General features: G+C 45.1%; 1 protein-coding gene and 1 long non-coding RNA gene across 4 annotated transcripts in view; one reads left to right on the forward strand and one right to left on the reverse strand.

The window, feature by feature from the left end:
* The window catches only part of LOC117222242 (uncharacterized), a 153,864-nt gene that overhangs the window by 27,264 nt on the left and 103,777 nt on the right, over positions 1 to 22,823 (reverse strand). For all 3 annotated transcript variants that reach the window (XM_076523336.1, XM_076523335.1, XM_076523338.1), the window contains 2 exons: positions 12,818 to 12,871; positions 708 to 3,095 (listed from right to left, as the gene is read on the reverse strand). In XM_076523336.1, the coding sequence (XP_076379451.1) occupies positions 708 to 3,095; positions 12,818 to 12,871 (2,442 nt within the window). The remainder of the gene's footprint in view (positions 1 to 707; positions 3,096 to 12,817; positions 12,872 to 22,823) is intronic.
* On the forward strand, positions 11,254 to 13,026 carry LOC143259777 (uncharacterized). Its single transcript, XR_013033778.1, has 2 exons — positions 11,254 to 12,744; positions 12,825 to 13,026. It is a non-coding gene; the product is annotated as an uncharacterized LOC143259777 (long non-coding RNA).

Genomic DNA, 22,823 nt, shown 5'->3' on the forward strand with positions numbered 1-22,823 from the left:
AGTTGTTTGGGATAATTGTTATTTTTGGTTCCTGCTTGGAATTGAACATTCGAATGTGTCTAGTTTATAATCTAAATAAAATATGATATTTAGATACTTTCTGTGAAGAAACTAGCGAACTTTTTCCTAAATCAGTATATTTGAAAGTACACCCATTGAACAATTTGTAGTAATTTCTTGTACCTAACATATTCAAAAATGTCAAAATAACTAGGTCGATGGAAATAAATGTTCATGAAGATTCTGTTAATGTATGACGTTGCGTAGCCTATAAACGACGAATGTTTCTCAATTCTCATTTATTCAAATTCATCGAATCTTCATGAAGTTTTACTTTCTACAAAGGCAGACCCCCGTTTTACAATTCTAAAAAAAAATTCCGCTACAAAAACCATTGCAAGTCGCATAATGCGCGTACTTTCAAACAGTGCACACATTTAGAAAAGAAGACGATTAACTTCTTCGCAAAAGTTAATAAATAATCGACCAATAACACCGTATCATGTACAAAGTTGTCGAGAACAGAAAAGGAAGCAACATAAAAGTCCAAAGTTCGAAGGAAACAACTTCCGTTTACAAAAGTGAACAGTTTCATGCGAACCCCCTAGCTCTCTTAGGATCCCGATGAACAATAATTGATCGACGGCATGTTCAGGTCACACGACGATCCTCGTAGAATAGGCTCGGAAAGTCGTATAGCTACTCACCAGCAGCAGGCACTGGACTATACACAGACGACACAGCGTTTGCTGACGACTCCACAGTAGGAGTGACAGTCACCGTGACGGGCACCGTCAACGTAAGGGTCGTCACTCTCGGTCTGACGGTCGTCGAGGACGTTACTTTTGTCTCCAGTCCGTTCTGTTGCGTCACCACGTACGTGTACGTTCTTAATCTGGTCGATGTCACTACAGTCTCCGTATAGAAAACGCTCGTGCTCGGTTCAAGGTCGGGTGGGGGTTTCGTCTGGTGATGGTCGACGGTGGTCGGTTTCGAGGGTAAGATCTGGGGGAAGTCCGGTCTCGACAGGGACAGGTACAGGTCGTCGGCCAATCCCGCCTCGATGTCCTCGGGAGTCGGTGACGAGATGGAGGTCGTCACCTCGGTTACATCGAGACTCGGGGTGGCCTCGAAGCTCTCCGAGGTCATCTCCGCGTCCGACGAGGGAGTGTAATCGTCTCCCAGAGGGATCACGCTCGGTATTTCGGAATCGTCTAGGTATCTAGGGCTCGGGGTGTTAGGAGACGGTGACTGGTACGTCTCGAGGGGCAAGACACTGGCGAAACTGGGAGCAATATCGGTCGAAGACGACGTGTCCAACGGAGTAGCCGATGACGACGACGTGTCCAATGAAGTAACCGATAACGACGACGTGTCCAATGAAGTAACCGATGACGACGACGTCGTGTCCAATGAAGTAATCGGTGACGACGACGACGTGTCCAATGAAGTAACCGATGACGACGACGTCGTGTCCATTGAAGCAACCGGTGACGGCGGCGCGGGTTCAGTGACCGGCGGAATCGGTTGCACTGTCGGCGCTTCTTCTTTACTCGGAGACTTCGTTGTCGTCTCTGCGGTCGGTTTCTGAACACCTTTTCCTTCCTCATCTAGCGCAGTTTTCTTTGGTTCTGGCTGAACGGTTGGTTCTATCGAAGCATCGCGGGATTCTACGTCTTCTTTCAGCAAGCTCTCTGTGGATTGCGCAGGAGCGACATTGTGCTCGGAGCCTTCTTCCGAAGAATAATCTTTCGGCTCCGATTCAGTTTGCGATTCAATTGGCTCCGCGGATAACACAGGCTGCTCGGTACTTTCGGGTACATCGGTGACTGTTTCGATATCCTCTTCGGCGTGCGTGCTCGTTTCGGGCTGATCTTCGGGAACGCTTATAACTGTAGTTTCGTTTATAAACTCTGTAGTTTCCATCACCTTCTCGGTTGTTTGTTCTTTCCCTTCTTCTTTAATATCGGGACGATCAATGGTGAAAGAATCGTCCTCTTGCAATGTCGGTTCGATATTATCCGATGGCGTAGTCACGGTTTCTTCCTCCGGCAGCGTGCTTGGTCCTTCAATCGGTTTCTCGGTTGTCGAGACCTCTTCGGATGTCTCGTCTTCTTTGGAGACCATTTCAGTTGCTGTTTCCTCCGAGTCCTCTTTAGGTTCCACAGTTGTGACTATCTCCTTTGCAGGTGTCTCGGAAGCTGTAACATCATCGTTGCTGGACACAACGTTTTCGTCGTTGATCGGCGATTCGACCGTCGTTGAAATATCTTCGCTCGACGGTTCGTCCCCGCTTTCGGTTGTCGTAATCACTTGGTACTCGTCTTCGTACATGTACTCGTCTTCGCCCGGTGGGAAGAAGAAATTGTCAGTGATGATAACAGGGTCGTTCACACTGGACTCTTCCAGCACTCTCGACACAGTTTCCTCAGCGCCAGCGGATGTCTCCGCGTCAGGCTTGTTGTCGATAACGTTAGGAGGTTCCTGCAGTTCAGGCGTAAAAGTGGTGCTGACTTCTAGTTTAGACTCCTCTGTCTCGTCCTCAATCTCTTCCGAGTAATCCTCGTACTCGGAAGTCGGAGCAGTGAAGAATCCAGTGGTGATGATGGCAAAGCTCGGCGTCGGTTGCACCGGTCTAACACCGATCAGTCTCTTCTTGGTTATCCTGGGTCTCTTATCGGCAGTGGTGGTCGGTAGAACGGACGTCGGCTCGATCTTGCGACGTCTAGTGATGGTCACCTTGTGTCGTCCGGGTTCGGGCCTGAAGCTCTCCGGTTCGTCCGTGTGTATCGAGTTAGCCAGACCGAGTGTCCTCACCCTAGTGACCACGATCCTTCTAGGCGTGTGACTCGCGGTAGCCAACGGAGGATCCTGGGTCCTCGGGCTTAGGGGTCTACGTCTGACGACGGTCAGCTTGTGCTGCCTACCGTGCTTCCTGACGACGGGCACGCGAATTCTGACCCGTTTCCTCGGCGCCTCTTCGAGGTAGTCGTCGTTATCCTCGGTCGGGCCCGCAGCTCTCGGGGCAACCTCGTCGGACCACTCAACGCGTTTACTATCGAAGTCACCAGGACGGTGGTTGTCGGGGTAATCATCTGAAAAGTCGATGATTCTCGGTGCCGTGGCAATCCTCGTCGTTCCCCCGGGTTACATCTAACACGACCGTGAAAGGATTTCGGGTTCTCGTCTGGGATTAAGCGACCCAGTGGGTTAAACGACCATCCAAGGCTCGATCATTCGCCGTTTCGTGCACTTAGTAGCGTTTACCAGGGTTTGTTGGCCGACATACAGGGAGTACCATGCTTGCTGGGTTTTGGTCGTGTGGTCGCGCGTGCGGCGGCGGATTCGAGGCTGTGTTAGCGGGTACGGGACGACGCTCTATGTGGGGGGGGGGGGGTAGTTTCAGTGGGAGACAGAATAGAAGACAGGGGGAGCGAGCAGGACGAAGAATGGAGATCGAGAAACCTGGCTAGGATTCTCGCTCAACCGAAGCTGCGAGCTTCCCACGGTTCTTTCCCGACTGTACGAAGAATCGTTCTTGCGTTAGAATAAAAAAAAAGATAATAATAAGAAAAAAACAGAAAAAAACGAGGTGCAACGATCCCCAAGGATTCACTATATATATATTACACCACGATGATTATCATCGTCGCCGAATATTTCTCGCAACGAGTGAGATTCGATCGTCGAAGAACCGTCCGCGTGACTAACGATAACGAGAAGAGTCGTCAGCTTCGGTCTAGGTAGGTGTCAGTGAGTTGTGATGGACTTAATTAAGAATGACGATAGTTAGGGTATGGGAGGGGGGACGGGGTCGAATGGAGCAGAACGTAGATACGATTGGATAGAGAGGATCGGCCGGTGGTTAAGGGCGTGTAGACGTGGAAATGTGCCGTCCGACGTCACCCACTACACTCTCGAGACTCTGTGTCGGCGTGTGAACGTCCAGTGATTCCTCGCTTCCCGCCAGGGTTGTGATCTCCTCCGATCCCGCGTGCAGAGACGCCGGGATTGAAGGACGGACCTCGACTGTGTGTTCGGCGTCCCTTCGCCTCCTGGAGGAGCTAACCATGTCGCCGACCTTCACGGTGCTGAGAACAGTGCTGAACTCCCCGGGCCTCCGGCCGGAAACGTAGAGCGTGACCACGCTGGACTCCTCCTTCGCCTGGCTAGAACGATGATCCTCCTTCTTGTCGTTCGACTTGCCGCGGCCGTTGCGCGGCCTCGACGACTTCTGGTACTCCTGCACCTCGTCGTCGTCTTCGGAGTACTCGTAGCTGTCTTGCTTGTAATCGGAGTCGGCTGGCTGGTGTCGCCTCTCGACTTCACCGGGCAAAGTGTTGCTCTGGGTGAACGGGGGCGCGGCGAACACGGGGTCCAGCAGTGGGTTCGAGTTCTTGACCGGTTGCTGGGGTTGCTGGAGCAACAGCAACAGAGAATTCAGGTTGGCAGCGGGCAGGGCCGCCGTGGGCGTGACGACCACCGTGTCCGTGATGAACTCTGTCGCGGTGACGACGTCGGTCGAGGTGTCTACCAAGGTCGTCAGGATCTCCTTACCGCGGAACGTTAGCGGGATCACGGTGCTCTGCTGTTTCGTGATCGTCGTGACGTACGAGGTGGTGCGCGTGTTATACTGCGTCGACGGCGTACCCTGGGGTTGCAGCAAGGGATTAGCCTGACCTAACTGACCGAGAAGCAGCTGCGATAGCAGGATGTTCGCGAGAGGCGCGTTCCCTTGCAAGGACGGCTGTACGGTGGACACTACGTTCTCTACGGAATACACGGTCGTGGGGACGATTACCGACTGCGAGGCTCTGCGGCCGCCTAGAGTGGTCAGCGTGTGGGAAACCCGAGTGGTGGACGTCTCGTGGAGCAGAAATCGGGTGACCTCGGTCTGACCTTGAAGGTTAGTACCGGTGACCTCGCTAACGATTACCACCAGCGGCCTGCCGTCCCCACCTGTCACCGTGCTATACTGAGAGGGTCCGAGAACCTCGGTGCTGGGCTGGGCCGTTACGATGCTACGCTGCTCCGTGACTCCGTTATTTACCACAGGGATCGTCACCTCGGTTGGGACGTAATGGGTCACCGTAATCGTTCCGTCATAGTCGGGATAAATGGTGGGCGACTCCCTAATATCCTCGAGGGATCCCCGGCGCGACGACGATCTCCTACTACCGTTCCTACCCGGCGACCTTGACGAAGCGCGAGACGGCGGGACTCGCCTCGAACCGGACGACGACGATTCGGAGGACTTGTTCGATGCGTTCCTCAACCTCGGAGGTCTCACTCTGTCCGAGCTGCTCGACGTTCTGCCGTTGCTTCGGGAGGAGCTTCCTGAAGAGTTAGGTCTTTTATAGTTCGATCGGCTCGCACCGGTCCCCTCTTTCTCCCTCAGCGTGAATTGCCTACCGTTACCGGATGTCGGGGTTGGTTTTATTCTAGAAGAAGCGGTGCTCCTCTCGCCGGTCGTCTTTGCTCGTGGCCGCACCTTGCTCTGAGTTAACTCCGTCGTCTCCGCCGACGTTTTCTCCGGATTGTTCGCTGTCTTTGGCGGCGGCCGTGACGTCGTCAACGACCTGCCGCGATTGTTATACCGAGCTATCGGCTTAGGCGCAGACTTTCCGCTCTCGTCTTTGCTGGCAACGGTCTCGCTCGCGTCCGTCTTCTCCTCGGCTTTCGCGCCCGGTCGGCGGAAGCGACTCGAATACGTCCTCAGCTGACTAGCCTGCCGACGTACTCGTCTGCCCCTTGTGAACGGTCTGATTTGCACGCCAGTACTGATAGATTTACCGGAACGTCGATTCGTGGTTCTGTCCTCGTGTTCCGATCCCTCGTAGTCGTTGTCGGTGATCTCTTCCACGGGCTCGTCCTCGAAGTTTTCCTCCCCCTCGCCGTCCAATTCCTCGGTCGGTTCTACTTGCTCATCGGTGGGTAGCTCTTGTTTCTTTCCAAATAATCCTCTAGGCGGAAATATCCCTGTGCTACCCTGTCGTGGTTTCGTTGATATCGGTACAGTTCTACCGCTGGATCTGCTGTTCGTCACCTTCGGGATAGAGGGTGGAGTGGGTCTATTCAAATTTCCGTTCCTCCGAGGTGTCGTCGATGGTTTGGTAGTGGTACCTGTTCTCCCTGAGTTGTTCAAACTAATCGGTCTGCGGAATCTCAGCAGAGGATTCGTGGACCTTCTCGAGGACTCCGTGGTCGTCTGCAACGGCACCGTTACGGTCTCGCCACCGTCGAAATCCTCTGTATACGGAGTCTCCTCTGTCACCAAGGTGGTAGTAGTGAATTCGTTGGCGTCGTTCTCCTGATCCTCGTGTCTGACGGTTGCCTGACCTCTCGATAACGTCGAGGATGGTCGAATGGGTGATCTGAACCTGGTAGAGGCTCCAGGATAAGCGGAGCTCGATCCGCGTGTCGCAGCTCTGGCCGAGGAACCTCTGATCGACGTAGGTCCCCGCCTGTTTCCTTGGAATACCGACGACGGAGATATCCTGGTCTGTGGCCTGCCTCTGCTGCTTCCCGACGCAGCCGAAGTGTACGCACTGGCTGTGCTAGGAGATCCCCTTCTTCCATTGAATCTCCTCGACCCAGACGGTGACAATGTCGAAGAGTACGGCCCAATCGGAGAACTCACTCGACCTCTGGACGATGCAAATCTGTTGCCTTTGCCAGCTAAAGTGGCCGTTATGGTCGGAGTTATGTCCGTTCGGGTAATCGTGGTAGCACCTTGTGCACCCTTCCGTTTCGGATTGAACGTCGGCCTGTTCCTGGAGGAGAATGGTCTGATCGCCGGCGTAAACGACCTTTTCCTAGTGGAGAAAGTCAAACGAGACTTCTTTTTCGAACTCTGCCCGTCCTTGCCATCTTCGTCGTCCTCTTCGTTCTCATCGTTCTGTTCGGAGTCTTCGTCCTGATCAGGAGATTCCGTCGTAGGGTCTTCGGACAGCGAAGACTGAATCACAGCCGGCGAAGGAGATATCTCCGGAACCTCTGTCGGCTTCGTGGGCGGTTGCGTTGACGTTGGAGCGATGTTCAAGGTCGGCGTTGCCGAAGAGAAACTGGAAGTGCTTTCGATGATCTGGGCGTACCTGCCTTCGATGCTGGTACCAATTACTTTCGATTGGTAGAACGTGGTCGTTCCGTTGTTCTCGATCTGACCGTGTATCAGCCTCACCAGCCCGGTTCTGTGACCCTGAGTAGGCGGAATGGTTGCCTTCCTCTCCTCGTTGATTTTCGTACTGGAGGTACTCTCGATCACCTTGGCGTACAAGCCATCGAACAAGGTGCCGATCTGTTTGGTGGTGAAGTAAATCGTGGTCACTTCGTCGGCGTCCACCACGCTGCCTTTGTTCATCGACAGAACACCGGTCGGGAGGACAGGAGTAGCGATAGACGACGATGGCAACGGTGGCGTTTCCACCGAAGTTGAACTCTGGACAATCTGAGCGTACAGTCCGTCTATATACGTGCCATGCACATCCGTCATATAGTGAGTCGTGGTTCCGTCGTTCACTTGACTGGACCTGATAGTCGAAATCAAACCTATCTTGGGTGACTCGCTGGTTTTCGACGGTGTCACAGGCTTATCGACGGTTGGAATGCTCTGTTGATACACCGGCCCGTCGATCGCTCTGCCAGTCGCTGCTGGTTGCGTAGCAACAACATCAGGCGTGGAAACACTGGTAACAGTCTCCAATCTGCTGTTCAGTATAGTCTCGTTGCCGATGTACGAGGTCGTGAAGTAAGTGTAAGTAGTATAATACGTGGTCGGCTCGGGCGAAATGGTAGAAGACTCCGGAACAATGGGTACCACGGGAGGATCGGTGACGTCCTTGACGGTCGTTTTCTCAGCCGGCTCCGACCTGGAGTTTTCAAGTGGAACGACATCCGATGGCGTGACTTCATTGTCAGCGGTTATCTTGGACTCCCCTTCAACGACAGGACTATCTTCGGTGGATCCCGTAGATGGCCTGTACGTCATAACAACACCAAGCTCCACCGTGGGCGTTGGCGTAACACCCGGAGTCACCACGTTGCTGACAGTCTCCTCGCGACTCGTGGTAACGGTGTCACCACCTTTGTAGAACGTCGTCCAATAAGTGAACGTTGTGAAGTAAGTAACTGGCACGGTGCTGGTTTCCATAGGCGCTACAGCGGTTGGCCTGATAGTCTCCGTGACGACGTTGGTCACAGTCTCGAGGCGACTGACAACGTTCGATTCGTCACCCTTGTACATGGTCGTGAAGTACGTGAAGGTAGTGTAACTCGTTTGGAGGAGCAGAGTTGGCGCAGGTTCGACGTCGTGATGGTTAGACTCCGATAATTCTTGATCTTCCGGAACCGCGTTTCTCTTATCCATCAAATCCAGAACTGTGCCGCCGCCGGAGCTAGAAGAAGACACCACGTCGGTGATCATAGACCCAAGGACCTCGCCATCGACAGGTGGATTGGGAGTCACCTGGGCATTGACCTCGAAACCACGGAAGTGATTATCAACTGCTGGTTGATCCTCCACCGTGGTCGAGAATTCCGTGGTTTCTGTATTGGCTTCGTTCACGATTGGACTGTCGCCAGGCTGAGTTGCTGTCTGCTCTTTCACCTTCTTTGCCAGTTGGAGCGCTTCTTCTTGAGACTTCTGCCTCTGGAGAGCTTCCAGATATGCCAGGATCTCTGGAGGAACTGCCGGCTTCGCTGGTTCCTCTTTCGGCGTGGTAGGAGCCTGGGTCTCTTGCGTAGTTGGTAAGACAGCTGTCGGTTGAATCGTCTCGGTGACGACGTTAGTGAACACCTCGGTTCTGGTCTCGATTTCCGTCTCATCGTCGACGAAGATGGTAGTGAAGTAAGTGTACGTCGTGTAGTAGGTCTTGGTCTGCTCTTTGACAGCCTCCGTTGGCAACGCTGGAGTCGGACTCGGTTCGATGTTTGGCACCGTTTCTGAAGTGTCCTCGGTGAAATCCTCGGTGGTTGTTCCCGGTTCGGTAGGAATATTCTGATCGGTAGTAGTGTCTTGATCCTGAATAGTTGTCAGAGTATCCTCTGTCGTTTGCTCCAACGTCGTCGGATATTTCTCGGTTTCTTTCTCGTTGAATTGAGGGAACACGGAGGGCTCGATAGTGTCCACGATCTTAGTTGGAGCTATATAAACGGACTGATCTTTCTCGAATAAATCTGCGACCACAGCAGATACCCCTTTAGGTCCAACGGTCTGAGTGACGACGTTCGTCTCTACAACCTCTCGGCTGGAGACACTCGACGTGTTCTCTTGGAAATAAGTCGTAAGATACGTGTAAGTCGTATACAGTGTCTTAAATATCAGCTCTATTTCTTCGTCCTGCTTGGTGGTCTGCTCCTCCTCCATGATCAAACTCGAGGTCGTCTGAGTTGCCATTGGCTGGGCCAAGACTGCAGTCGGAAGAATTGGAGCGGCAGTCGCGTTAGCTGCGATCAGCTCTGTCAGATAAGTGACTTCCGAGGAAACCACTTCCCTGGAACGCACCGAAGTGGTAGTTTGCGCGCCATCGGGAATAAAGAACGTCGTGAAGTAGGTGAACGTCTTGTACACCGTGGATGGCAGGAGTCTGGTAGCCAGAATCGCCTTTTCTTCCTGATCCTCGAACTTATTCCTGTGCTTCGGTCCGATATCGTTCTTAGATGTGTCACCTTTGATGCTTCTTCCTTGAGGATCACCCGGAACAATGTCATTCGGAATGTCGTCTTCCAACGAAGGCCTAGCTGACTCGGTGGTCTCCAAGACCCTCCTAGCGCTCTCCAAGATGTCCTTCAGGGTGGTCAACACACTGTCGGTGGTGTCTCTGAGCGGAGTAGTCAGTTCGTTCATCTCCTGCGGGGTTTCTTCGCCAGTGGGGATCGCTCTAGGCGTAGTGCCAATTGGCGCGTCAAAGGTAGTTTCCTGCTCAGGTTCGGTCCCTTCTACGACGGTCGTTCCGTAATCAACGGTGGTATCGTCAGCGTCGTACGTGACAGTAGCTTCGTCAGGGAAGAAGTAAACGTTCGAGGAAGTGTGAATGATCTGCGCGTAATCGGTACCAATATATGTGCCATAAATCATGCTCTTGTAATGGGTAGTGGTGCCATCCATAGACGTCGTTGAGTCTACAACTTTGAGCAGCCCAGTACCTTTCAGGGATTTCGTGTCCACGTCGGGGATCAGAAGAAGAGGCTCGGTGGACAAGGTAGACGACTCCATCTCGAAATCCTCGGTCATGCTCGGTTGGATGTTAGCACCGTTAATGACATCCAAAAGAGGATCGCCGGACCCGGCTTTCAAAACAGGCTGCTGCTCGAGATCGGGATGCTGAGCGGTTTTCTTCGGTGCCGAGACGACGCTGGTGGGCCTCACCTTGAGCACAGCAACGCCATCGTCGGGCCTTAAAGTCGCGTCTCCCTTGATCGTAGTAGCAGGACGTCCAACGGGAGCCGGCGAAGTGCTCGGAGAGAAGACAATGACAGTCTCGCCCACGGTGGTAGTGAAATCGGCGAAACCATGGTAGGTCACGGTAGCCAAAGGCTTCGCATCAACCTTCTTCTGCATACCAACTTTCGGCTGGGGTTTGAAGATCTTCGGCAACCGAGGCCTGAAATTCTTCGGCTGATCGTCCTCTGGACTGTCGAAGCTGCTGGTTACGTATTCGTGCTTGACCGTGAACGTCGGTAAATTATCAGCGGTCCTAACCTTCGCTGGCTTGAATCGCTGAGGTTCGGGGCTCAGTTCCCGTCTGCTGAAGATGTCGTTCTCCCTGGACATCTCGTCCAGCTTCGTCGCAGCTTTCTCGTTGTCCTCTTGATGCTCGGATTTCTGTTCGGAGTCCGCGGCGTTCGACGTCTCTATCTCCTTGAGGACCTTCACGGGCGCGTTGTCGAGAGCCACTCTGAACTGCCAATCGTCGTCAGGCGCTCTCGACGGGTATACCACGTATGGTCTCGGCGTATCCGGCGTTGGTTCTTTGTCGTAGAAGACCCTACTCGACGTGGACAAGATTCTAGCGTACAGGCGACCATTGTCGAGGGTGGTGCCGAGCACCTGGGTAGCGAACTCCGTGCTGGCACCGTCCTGCACGAACGTTCTCGCGGTTTTCGTGAGCAGGCCGACCGGCGGGACCGACTTGCCGGGTCTGGCCGTGACTAGGAGAACCGTGGTCACCCCTGGGAACGGCCACCGTGTGGAACGAGTCGGGAGGAGTTCGGGATCGTTCAGAAGCATCGAGAGAGCCCGGGATTGTCGCCGCACGGGAACGCGTCAGGCGTCGACGGGCACGTCGTCCGTCGGATCGGTGGCGTCAACGTGTATCAGTGGACGGACGGTGTCGAAACGGAATCAGTGATCGTTCGTGTCGTGCATCGATGTCACAGTACAATCGTCCAAGTCGCGTTTTGTTCCCGTATCGCCAATTACGTCAGGACCAATCGTCATTGGTGGTTTTTGTATTTTGTTGGTTGGTTGTTTTTTTTTGTTCGAGTGTGATTTTTAGAAGTTTGTTTTGTTTTTTAGATAATGTAGGTCGTCGGAGAGACGGAGTGGCGGGCGGACGTTGGAGGCAGACGGCATCCAGTTGTTGAGAAGAGTTGAAGGCGAGGAGCAGGCGGGAGCAGTAACAGAAACAGAAAAAAAGAGACAGACGATCTTAGTAGACGAGTCATCGTTGTTCGTAGCCTAGAGCACCTGCTTCGTCCGGCTTCGTCCCCGTTTTGCCAACGTTTATCATCGGTTTCCGATCGATACGCGTTCGTGGCCGCATCGGTACCGTTTTCGGATATCCGCGAACCTCGTGCCCGAGAAAATCGTTGTGCGAGATAAAAGGTGTGAGATACCAGGCGGTTAGGTGGCACGTGTGTATATGTACAGCTCGAGGGACCTGAGAATTTTTGTCCCGCTCGGTACTATATATCGTTTACAATCGGTCATGCCACACTAGCGCAGACAATGTATTACGAAACTTATTAGCGGGATAATTTTATTGGTTTCGTCTAAATTGAAAAGTTCTTGTATTATTGATATCGAATGCAATGAAATGGCTCTATATCGTATGCAATCCTGTTCAATATGAAAGCATCGCAAAGCCTTTATCGCGATAATAATTTCGTTCATTAATACGAAACGCGGTCGCATGATTGTCGAAATTCGTTTCCCGCGTCTCCATGCAGTGAAAGTCTCTCGCGTGTACCTTTACAATTCTGATTCGGTTTCTTTTTCAATTATCAGGTCCCCCGAGGCTACGTTCCAGCGGTAAGTCATTTGTCAGGATTCGAGACCCACGTACCCACGTATACGTAACACAAGGTGTACAAAAAAAAAGAAAAAAATTAATAGACACACACAGAGGGGCAGAGATAGAGCGCGCGTACTCGGGACACAACTGCGTCTTTTCCTTGTTCTTCTTTTTTCCTCTCCTTCCGTTTTTTTTACATATTATGATTATTATTGCTATTATTACCATTATTATTACTATACGTTATGTACACGGCCGCACCTCACGTCGACACGCTCAAACGAAGACTTGTTTTGCAGGTAGAACGATCGATTTCGTTTAGATTGTAAGAAGAGATAGGTCAGACAGCGGAGACGAGAGAAGAAAGCGAGAGAGAACGGTTTTTTCGCCGGTAGAGTTGCACTCGAGTCACTTTTCTCCAGCGGCGTGGCAAAAATGATCGTACAGAAGAACAGAAAGATTGTCAACTCCAGGGGAAAGGTTGGTTAGACGGAATTAGAAATGATTGTCCGTAAGTGCAACTCTATTGTGAGATCACAAGTATGATGCAAGGCAAGCACACTGACAAGTCTGTGATCACTCACCTTGCAGGTCCCTTTCCAGCCTTGGCACGCCAATATCTGCCAACGATTCCGCATCTGCGAGCAAAAATAGTATTTGTTATTTTAATCGTAAAAATTATTATTCGATGAGAACAATTTTACGGTATATCTTTGATTTATTCGCTACGTAGAATTTGTATTTCTGATTATGACGGGAAGTGTTTTAAAATAATAAAATTGTAAAAATCGAACACTTTTATCAATCTGTCAATAGCAATTCTAATTTCAATGTATATATAATATACATAATATATATATATATATATATATATATATATATATATATATATAATATATCAATGTATATATCATGTATACAGGGTGTCCCACAATTATTTTAACAGCCGAAAATGAGGGGTAGCTGAGGTCATTTGAAGTAACTTTTTCCTTTGCGAAAATGCAATCCGCGGCTTTGTTTACGAGTTATTAACGAAAAACACTGGCCAATGAGAGGTGACGGTGCGAGAGAGAGAGTCCGCGAGAGAGTACGCAGCACGAGGCTTTGACAGATGGTCGGGACGGACTCGAGCCACGTTCGAAGTATTGAACAAATCACGAAGCGAGAACTTTCCGGATTTTTTTTTTACTACGTGACAGTGATATTTTGAAGAAAAACGCTGTTCACCTTTACTTTAGAATGTCTGAAGAATATTTACTAATTTTTCGGACCCGAAATAATAAGTAATTTAACCGTGACGGCCGTTTTAATTTTCTAGTGTGCATGACACCTCGTGTGTAACATATGAAATTTTTAAGCAAGGTGTACAGTGAAGATTAACAAAGTACGTTAATGATATTTTACGTTAATGGTATTTTATTTAAATAATTCCGTGTCCGAACATAGTTCAACGAATGATTCGCAAAGCTAATTTAATAAATAATAATCGTGTTAAAGGACGTAAGGGATATGTTTGTTAGAGAAATATGAAGAATATTATCAACAAGAAACTCACCCATTTAGTTGTAAAATCCACTTCATGCACGGAAATGTGTGCAGGAGGATAGTGCATTGACCTCGTACAATGTATGATGAACTGCACAGCTGATCTGTATCCGACGGCGACGAACAGAAGGATATCTCCAGGCAGGCAATTTCAACGTTTACTTTCACTGCATTATCACTAAACACTGATCACTTATCAATAATATTTGTGGACCAACTTTCCTGGGTTAATATGTATGGCCCTGAAAAGAGCCGATTGTTTTATGCGACGCGTTCGAAGTTCATATCGTTAAGAACACATACCGCGTTGACGGGATAAACTGCGGAAGACTAGCACGATGGCTGACAATGTTCGCGTTCGATGGAAAACAGTTGAAATTCGCTCGTAGGAGAACGAAACACAGTCGGCCATCGTGCCAGTCTTCTGCAGTTCATCTCGACAACGCGGTACATACGTGTCGTTAACAGTGAGACCTTCGAACGCGTCGCATAAAACAATCGGCTCTTTTCAGGGCCATACATATTAACCCAGGAAAGTTGGTCCACAAATATTATTGATAAGTGATCAGTGTTTAGTGATAATGCAGTGAAAGTAAACGTTGAAATTGCCTGCCTGGAGATATCCTTCTGTTCGTCGCCGTCGGATACAGATCAGCTGTGCAGTTCATCATACATTGTACGAGGTCAATGCACTATCCTCCTGCACACATTTCCGTGCATGAAGTGGATTTTACAACTAAATGGGTGAGTTTCTTGTTGATAATATTCTTCATATTTCTCTAACAAACATATCCCTTACGTCCTTTAACACGATTATTATTTATTAAATTAGCTTTGCGAATCATTCGTTGAACTATGTTCGGACACGGAATTATTTAAATAAAATACCATTAACGTAAAATATCATTAACGTACTTTGTTAATCTTCACTGTACACCTTGCTTAAAAATTTCATATGTTACACACGAGGTGTCATGCACACTAGAAAATTAAAACGGCCGTCACGGTTAAATTACTTATTATTTCGGGTCCGAAAAATTAGTAAATATTCTTCAGACATTCTAAAGTAAAGGTGAACAGCGTTTTTCTTCAAAATATCACTGTCACGTAGTAAAAAAAAAATCCGGAAAGTTCTCGCTTCGTGATTTGTTCAATACTTCGAACGTGGCTCGAGTCCGTCCCGACCATCTGTCAAAGCCTCGTGCTGCGTACTCTCTCGCGGACTCTCTCTCTCGCACCGTCACCTCTCATTGGCCAGTGTTTTTCGTTAATAACTCGTAAACAAAGCCGCGGATTGCATTTTCGCAAAGGAAAAAGTTACTTCAAATGACCTCAGCTACCCCTCATTTTCGGCTGTTAAAATAATTGTGGGACACCCTGTATACATGAGAACAGAACATGTATATGTATATGATGAAATCCAGTGGAATACAGTAATTTAAAATCTGTTCTACAGTAGATACTTATTTTTATAAACAATTGTTGAATTTAGTAAGTAGGATACATCATTCATTAAACGAAATGTAGATATTCCCTTGTGTGACAGTAAAATAAAAGAAGTAGAATCAGTATCAATTATGCTCAGTACAAAAAGATCGAAATTGTCAAGTTCTAATGGAAATATAAATGTCTAACAAAAGGACACATTTTTTATTTCTTATGATTACGTGTACATCTGCATTTATGTATGTTGTATTTCCTATGAATATACGAATATGAATGACAGCTTCCATTTGTTGACACACTTCGCAATCATTCTATTCCCAAATATTCATACAAATATCTTGCATACATTCATTCGAACAGAGCTTCGTAGAATTAATTAAATACACATAAAAATGCACGTAATGGAGCATTCCGTCCAGTAACGCAACAATTCCTTAGGAACCCAGCGTGATGTCGTAATCTCTAAACCGGAACATCGAAAGATGAGTTTTATACGCTCTGTTTGCTGTAATATTGTGGACACCCCAGTGTTGTAATAAAAGAAGTGAATGCAAGTTGTCCTCGGTACACAACTTTCAGTGGAATAACAGTAATCTTCAGTCAGCGAGAACCAATTACCTCTGTCGATTGCTCGAAACGATATTAATTGTACGACAGCTTAACTACCGAACCAATTGTTCAGCTTTTTGTTCGCAATTGTTCATGCAGATCGCTCATAGTTAAACGTTCTATTTTAGCGAGATACTCTATTTTAATATGCACACTATGTATCGAGACGGTGAATGTCTTGACCTTCAATTTTATTTCTATTAACTCTCGTACATTCCGCAAGAGCAGTTATATAAAAGAGTTTATAAATAATGGAGTTTCACTTATAATTGCATATTTTAAGCAAACGCATAAAATCGCAACAATCGCTACAAATGCAACAATCATATGGAAATATCGAATTTCATATTTGTCTATTTTACAAGTATTGAAATTACAATGCCCTGGCGAGACATGGTTGAATAAAATACCTTATTGAAACATATATTGTAATAATAGTTATTGCAAAATTAAAATAAAAACCTTGACATTTCTAGAAGGCAATGCTAGAAGGCTTTAATCAATTTAGAGTTCATTTCGAAGCGTGTGAAAGTTAAGTAGATTCTTTTACTTGCATTATATTTATTTACGCTGTCACGACCGCATCATAAAAAATACTCATGTTTTATCGTTGTTTACCATTTATGAATAAAAAAACATATTACTGCGATGGATAAAACTGGAATGCTAAAGAAAATGATTATACCCTCGGTTACAATTGCGTTTCGTATAGTTAACCCGATTTAATTACTAACTCGTTTACTAACGGACATCAATGGCGCAGGTGGAACAGGTAACAGAGCGAGCTGGGTCACGACGCAGCCATTCAAGACGGACGAAATTCTGCGAAATCGGTGAACTCGGCAAATCAAACACAACAAGTCAATGAAACACCGAAAGAAACCACTCGATTGGTAAGTTTCAATGTAAGGTATTCGTTTAATGGCACTGGTTACACAGGTGCGCACGGGTACCGACCGAAAAAAAATACGGACACTTTTATTCGATGCGTCCGGTCCAGAAACATTGGGAATATTATTCAAACTATTACGCACAGCACATTTTAAATTTTATTTGTGAGATTCCTCCAAAGGCAGACTTTGTTTATGGTCCTCCTTTGTCGATTTCAACTTTTGTTTTATTTATTCTGTCCGTATATAATGTATGATAAAGATGTTTGTTGTGATTTCGTTACATCTGATTGAGAATCATTATGACAAATATTTTTGCCATATCAATTTCAAGAAACAATAGTTGCAGTACTTTTCGTCTTTTCATTGTTTCAATAAATAATTACCAATGTCTTCTGAATTATTTACAGCTTTGGATATCATCTACCCCTAAATAAAAAAAGACCCTGAGCCGAGTAAACATTTACAATAACGAAACACAAATAAGAAACTACTTAAATTCATTTCTTACTGAAGCAAATTAGCTGTGTACCACAATTTAACCATGACATAACTTTGGATTACGCACACATCTACGTCAATCGTACGGGGAAGTTTTAGTTTTCTTCTTAATCGTTCATATAGAATGACTTTTAATAATCTCCCGCTTTTTTTTATTATTGTTTAATGAAAGAATAAGAAAAAACACATTAAACGAGTTGTGCAATCTCCTTTTTTAATAGTCGGTTTAAAAATCTTTCAAAATGAGAAAAATTATTTCAGAAAATAATTTATAATATATACAGGGTGTCCCAGGTTTTAGTGTTCAAACTTTGTCAGTGTATTCTATGGCACAAAGTAAAAAAAAAATGTTATGTAAACATAGGTCATATAGAGCTTTATTAAGAAGTTATAACAAAAATTTAGAATAGGAATAGTAATCAACCTGCTGTTACTGCGAGCATTGACTTGAATAGATCAGCACATGCCGTGTGTTTATGTAAGCTGTGTTTACTAATACATTTCAAAATGTCTACCGTTGTTGACAAATACATGATTGACATCGATCGAAGATCGAGTTTATGATCGAGTTTCTCTTTCATTTCATTGAACGAATTTTTGTTATAACTTCTTAATAAAGCTCTATATGACCTATGTTTACATAACATTTTTTTCTTACTTTGTGCCATAGAATATACTGACAAAATTTGAACATTAAAACCTGGGACACCCTGTATATATATATATATATATATATATATATATATATATATATATATATATATATATTATAAATATTATAAATTATTTTCTGAAATAATTCTTATATATATATAAATAAGTCTTTCAAAATGAGGAAAATTATTTCAGAAAATAATTTATAATATGTATATTATAAATATTATAAATTATATATATATCCTATACAAATAAAGAGAAATTAGGAAAATACTTTAAATTAGGATGTAGTAAAAATAAATAAAAGTGATGATTAAATGATTGAAGAAGAAGGCTCAAAATGTTTACATACTAAATGATGGTATCATTGCATGTGTTTCAAAAAATGGTAGATGAACGTGATACCAAAATGAAGGGGCTCAAATGAAGGAACGGAAGTGAATATTAGTGAAAAAAGTTTCCCTGTGTGGACGATCCCACCATGTAGCAGTTAATTCGTTTAACGTGAAGATCCGTGTCGAGTGAAACGAAGCACAGTGTGCGTGTACACTAGTACAGTGTACACGCGGATCTTAGTGTGTGCACGTGGCACGAGCCTTGTCGGCAGGCGAAAGATTCCCGCGAGGAGAAGAAAGGAGTCGGTCAGATAACTGTACGTCGCGGCCTCCGGACGACATCTTCAGCATCGTCGACACCTGGAAGAGGACCTCTTCGTCTCTCATTCTCATTATGCACACCTTATTCAATGTTCAACGATTGCGACGCGCTTTCTTCGTCTCGCCTGAAAGCCTGCTACGCGTTCTCTCGCTTAATCGCCGGTTTACTTATTCCACCATATCGTGTGGAATCTCAGATATCGGATGTCAGACTAGATTGTCACGTTAACATCATCGTTTTCAAATAGATACATCGGTTTTGACAAATGGGAAAATAAAATGTTTCTCTTTTAAATATTTCCTTGAAATTCGTCCACGCAAGGCTAATCACTGCTGAACACTCTATACTTCACTTATTAGTTGGCTCATTTATGCAAAATAAGAATTAATTAATCGATTTGTCAGAAACAGAATCGATTCGCATCGACTGTAAGGAACAGACGCCAAATAAAAATTTGACTCTGTTTACACAATGATTTCAATAAAATGAATGTAATACATCGATTCAACCGATTTCACCCTTTCTGAAACCAAAAGAAATGCACTGCTTAAATCTCCATTTTATGCTCTCTTTGACGAAAAAGATTAACGAACATCACTTTCCTCATTTCTTTTGTTATTCCAACCAATTGCAATTTCTGCAAAAAAATATTTAAACATTATCTAATGAACTAGTCCCTCTAACATCTCAACAACAATTCCAGTCGTTTGGTCCAATTTGATAAAAGTTGTACCATTTAAAAACGATGTCCGAATATTTCAACGACTCGACTGTGCGTCGATCTAAATTCTGTATTTGCAAGAAGAAAGTATTCTGCGCGTCAGCGATTCAAGACGGGTCGGAATTCAAGACACCGGTAAATCAGCACTGTCAATATGACAACAACTAGAGGCGGAACCAGACGATGGCTGATTCTCGGTATTCGATCAATCCAGACCGACGTACTCTCCCGGTTCGAGGTCATCCTCTTCCAGGTGCATTGGGTCAGCTGGTCGACTTCGTGTCGCCCTTCTTTCTCCGACAGTCTGGCCTGGGGCCACTGGGTGCCGTTTTACCGTCGCTGCCAAGCTGGCCATACTGTTACTCAATGACAACCAACAATGGCGATCGCCGATCCTGTTTCTGCGCGGAAACTATAACGCCGCTTAAAAAATTGGACGTTTCATTGCGAAACTTGTGCGACTGTATATGCGACTTGTATATTTCCTTTGTCGTTATTTTCAGTGAACCAATAATTATCTGACAGTGCATCGTGTTCCAATAAAGTTCGTATTCTACAATGTTTCGCGTATTTTATTCGTGCAAAATTTAGGAAGAATCTAGGCGTTCATGTAATTAATTTCTGGTCGCGTGATCTTCAGGTAGTTTCGTAATGCGTAGAATTAAATTGATCTGTTCATATACCAAACGTGTTGTGGTAACGAAAAATTGATTGGAAACCACTTAAAAAGTAACTATAACATCGGAAACGTGATGCCAACGAAAATAGCGTACTCGTTACAATTTTATCAAACGGCAGGAATTCTGTTTTAAAATATTGCATAATATCTTCTTCTTCAGTTATAGATAATGTCTTCGGCCTACCGTGCACAAAAATGTCGTAAAACAATTTCGCTTACTTCAAATTTCAAGGAACGTTAAGTTAAGATGCAACGATTCTTCTCTTTTCCTCAGTTCTAAAACCATCTTTGAAAATATGAAGCACCGATTATGGTCCACTACTTCAAACTTGCAACATAGCAAATGGGAGTAGAGTGGACAGCCGCCACGGTCCTTCGAGAAACATTACAGAAACATAATGACGCGAAAGAAAAGAAAATGCGAATGGTTCGCAAAAGATCCGAAGAACGCAACGGTGCGACAGAACTAAAACGGCTGTTGCACACGCGTTGCCTTGATCTCCTTTTTTCCGCAAAACGTAATGTAAAAGGAGAAATCCGTCGGGTATTCCGTTCGTTCCGCAACAAAAATTCGTTCATTCATATTGCCGGTTGCAGACTCGCCGATTTCTTTCGCGAGCGACCGATGGTCGTGAGTAAAATCGTTCCCCAGGCTCTCGGTTATGCAGTCTCTCGTTCCTCTGGTGCAACGAGATTCCTTCGAGACCGACCATCGTCCAATAAACGTGCCGCAATGAAAAATTTACGACGGACCTAACAGATTCGTTTCGTATGCAATCCCGCGCGCGCTAATGACCGCGCGAAAAACCATCGAATACAATGAGATGCTAATTCGAGACGGTTTCACTGAATCCTCGTAACGCGCGATTCTCCTGAATTCTATTCTTTTATTGCATAATCGTCTAATTCGAAATTGACTTGAGTTTCGCGTACGAGGTTGCATAACTGGATTGCGGCGTTTATGGTGTAATTCTGCACAAGGAAATGTTCTCTTCTTATTGAATATAGAATCGATATGAATGGTTATATTTGATTCGACATTTATGCTAAACAGTGGATAATTGTAATGTACAGGGTGTCCCAGGTTTTAATGTTCAAACTTTGTTAGTGTATTCTATGGTACAAAGAAAGAAAAAAATGTTATGCAAACATAGGTCATATAGAGCTTTATTAAGAAGTTATAACACAAATTTAGAATAGGAATAGTAATCAACTTGCTGTTACTGCGAGCATTGGCTTGAATAGATCAGCACATGCCGTGTGTTTATGTAAGCTGCGTTTATTAATACATTTCGAAATGTATTAATAACCGTTGTTGACAATACATGATTGACATCGTTCGAAGATTTTTTTTTATTTTTTATTTTTTTTTTAGTTGATTACTATTCCTATTCTGAATTTTTGTTATAACTTCTTAATAAAGCTCTATATGACCTATGATTAAATAACATTTTTTTCTTACTTTGTGCCATAGAATATACTAACAAAGTTTGAACATTAAAACCTGGGACACCCTGCATGTTGAATCGTTTGGAATAATGCGTAGATTACGAACTTTTGAAGAGTTTTATTAGCAAGCAAATGGTGCTGTTAATTATATGTGTGATAACTTCGGGAATAATAAAACGTTAGCGAAGAGGTAATTGCAGTGAATTCTCTCCAATTGTCCTCCAGCTTGTAACCAAAAATGGACAATTTGGAAAGAGGAGATACGATTATTCGAGCCTTGAACAACATCAAGATCGCACATTATGGGCAGAATTTTTTATTCCTTTTTTCTGCAGTCTTTTGTAAAGAAATGTTCGTTGTTAGTATAACATAATCAAGATTAAGATTTTATATAAGGGAGCAAGTAATTGATAGCAATAATAAGAATAAGACAATATTTATACACATTATTATAATCAGTTTCTTTTAGCAACTTCATCTAAAATTATTCTAAAATTTCTGTTTTCTAGTACGTTTTACAAATCATTTAATGCAAATAGCAGGACGTGTGTACTTGTTACAGTACTGAGCTTAAATAGTACTGAGCTTATTTATACATATACGTTACAATCCAGTCATTTAGTCGTCCAAGCTATACCGAGCTGTTTTATTCGATCCCTTTGAGAGCGATAGTGATAAGGACTACGATCCTCCGACAGATACTTATGTACAGTGGGCCATAAAAGTATTCGCTTACCTTTTAAAACGCAATAACTTTTTGAGAACAGAACTAAATGACTTGCATTTTTTTAGATGACAGAGGGACTAGTCTATTAGACGATGACTGAAATGCTTTTTTTTTAAATTTTGCTATTACTTGGAATGGTAAAAAAATAAAAATCTCTTGTTTTTTAACTTTTTTTTTTATCTGAACCTATAACGAAAATTTAAAAAATGTCTTGCGTAGATCTCTTTAACTTATATGCATATCAAAAATTTTATCGAAATCGGTTCACGTTGTTACGAGTTACAACAAATTAAAGGTCGCAAAAATCGCAGTTTTATCACGATTTTGACCCGAAACCGTAAGAAATCTGCAGTTTTTAAAATACTTCAGCACGCATATAAGTTACCGAGATTTGCAAAAGGCATTTTTTAAATTTTCGTTATAGGCTCGGATAAAAAAAATTAAAAAACGAGGATTTTTAATTTTTTCCTTTCATTCCAAGTAATGGTAAAATTAAAACAAAAAGCTTTTTAGCCATCGTCTAAGTCCCTCTGTCATCTAAAAGAAATGCAAGTAATTTAGTTTAGTTCTCAAAAAGTTATTGCGTTTTAAAAGGTGAGTGAACACTTTTGTGGCCCACTGTATGTAGTAGAATCATACGTGATCGAGGATACGGTGGGTGTTTGCTTCGAGGGCGAAGTCGCCGACACGCTGACCCTGAGGAAAACGT

Source organism: Megalopta genalis, chromosome 6, assembly GCF_051020955.1.
Source record: "Megalopta genalis isolate 19385.01 chromosome 6, iyMegGena1_principal, whole genome shotgun sequence".
NCBI lineage: Eukaryota > Metazoa > Arthropoda > Insecta > Hymenoptera > Halictidae > Megalopta > Megalopta genalis.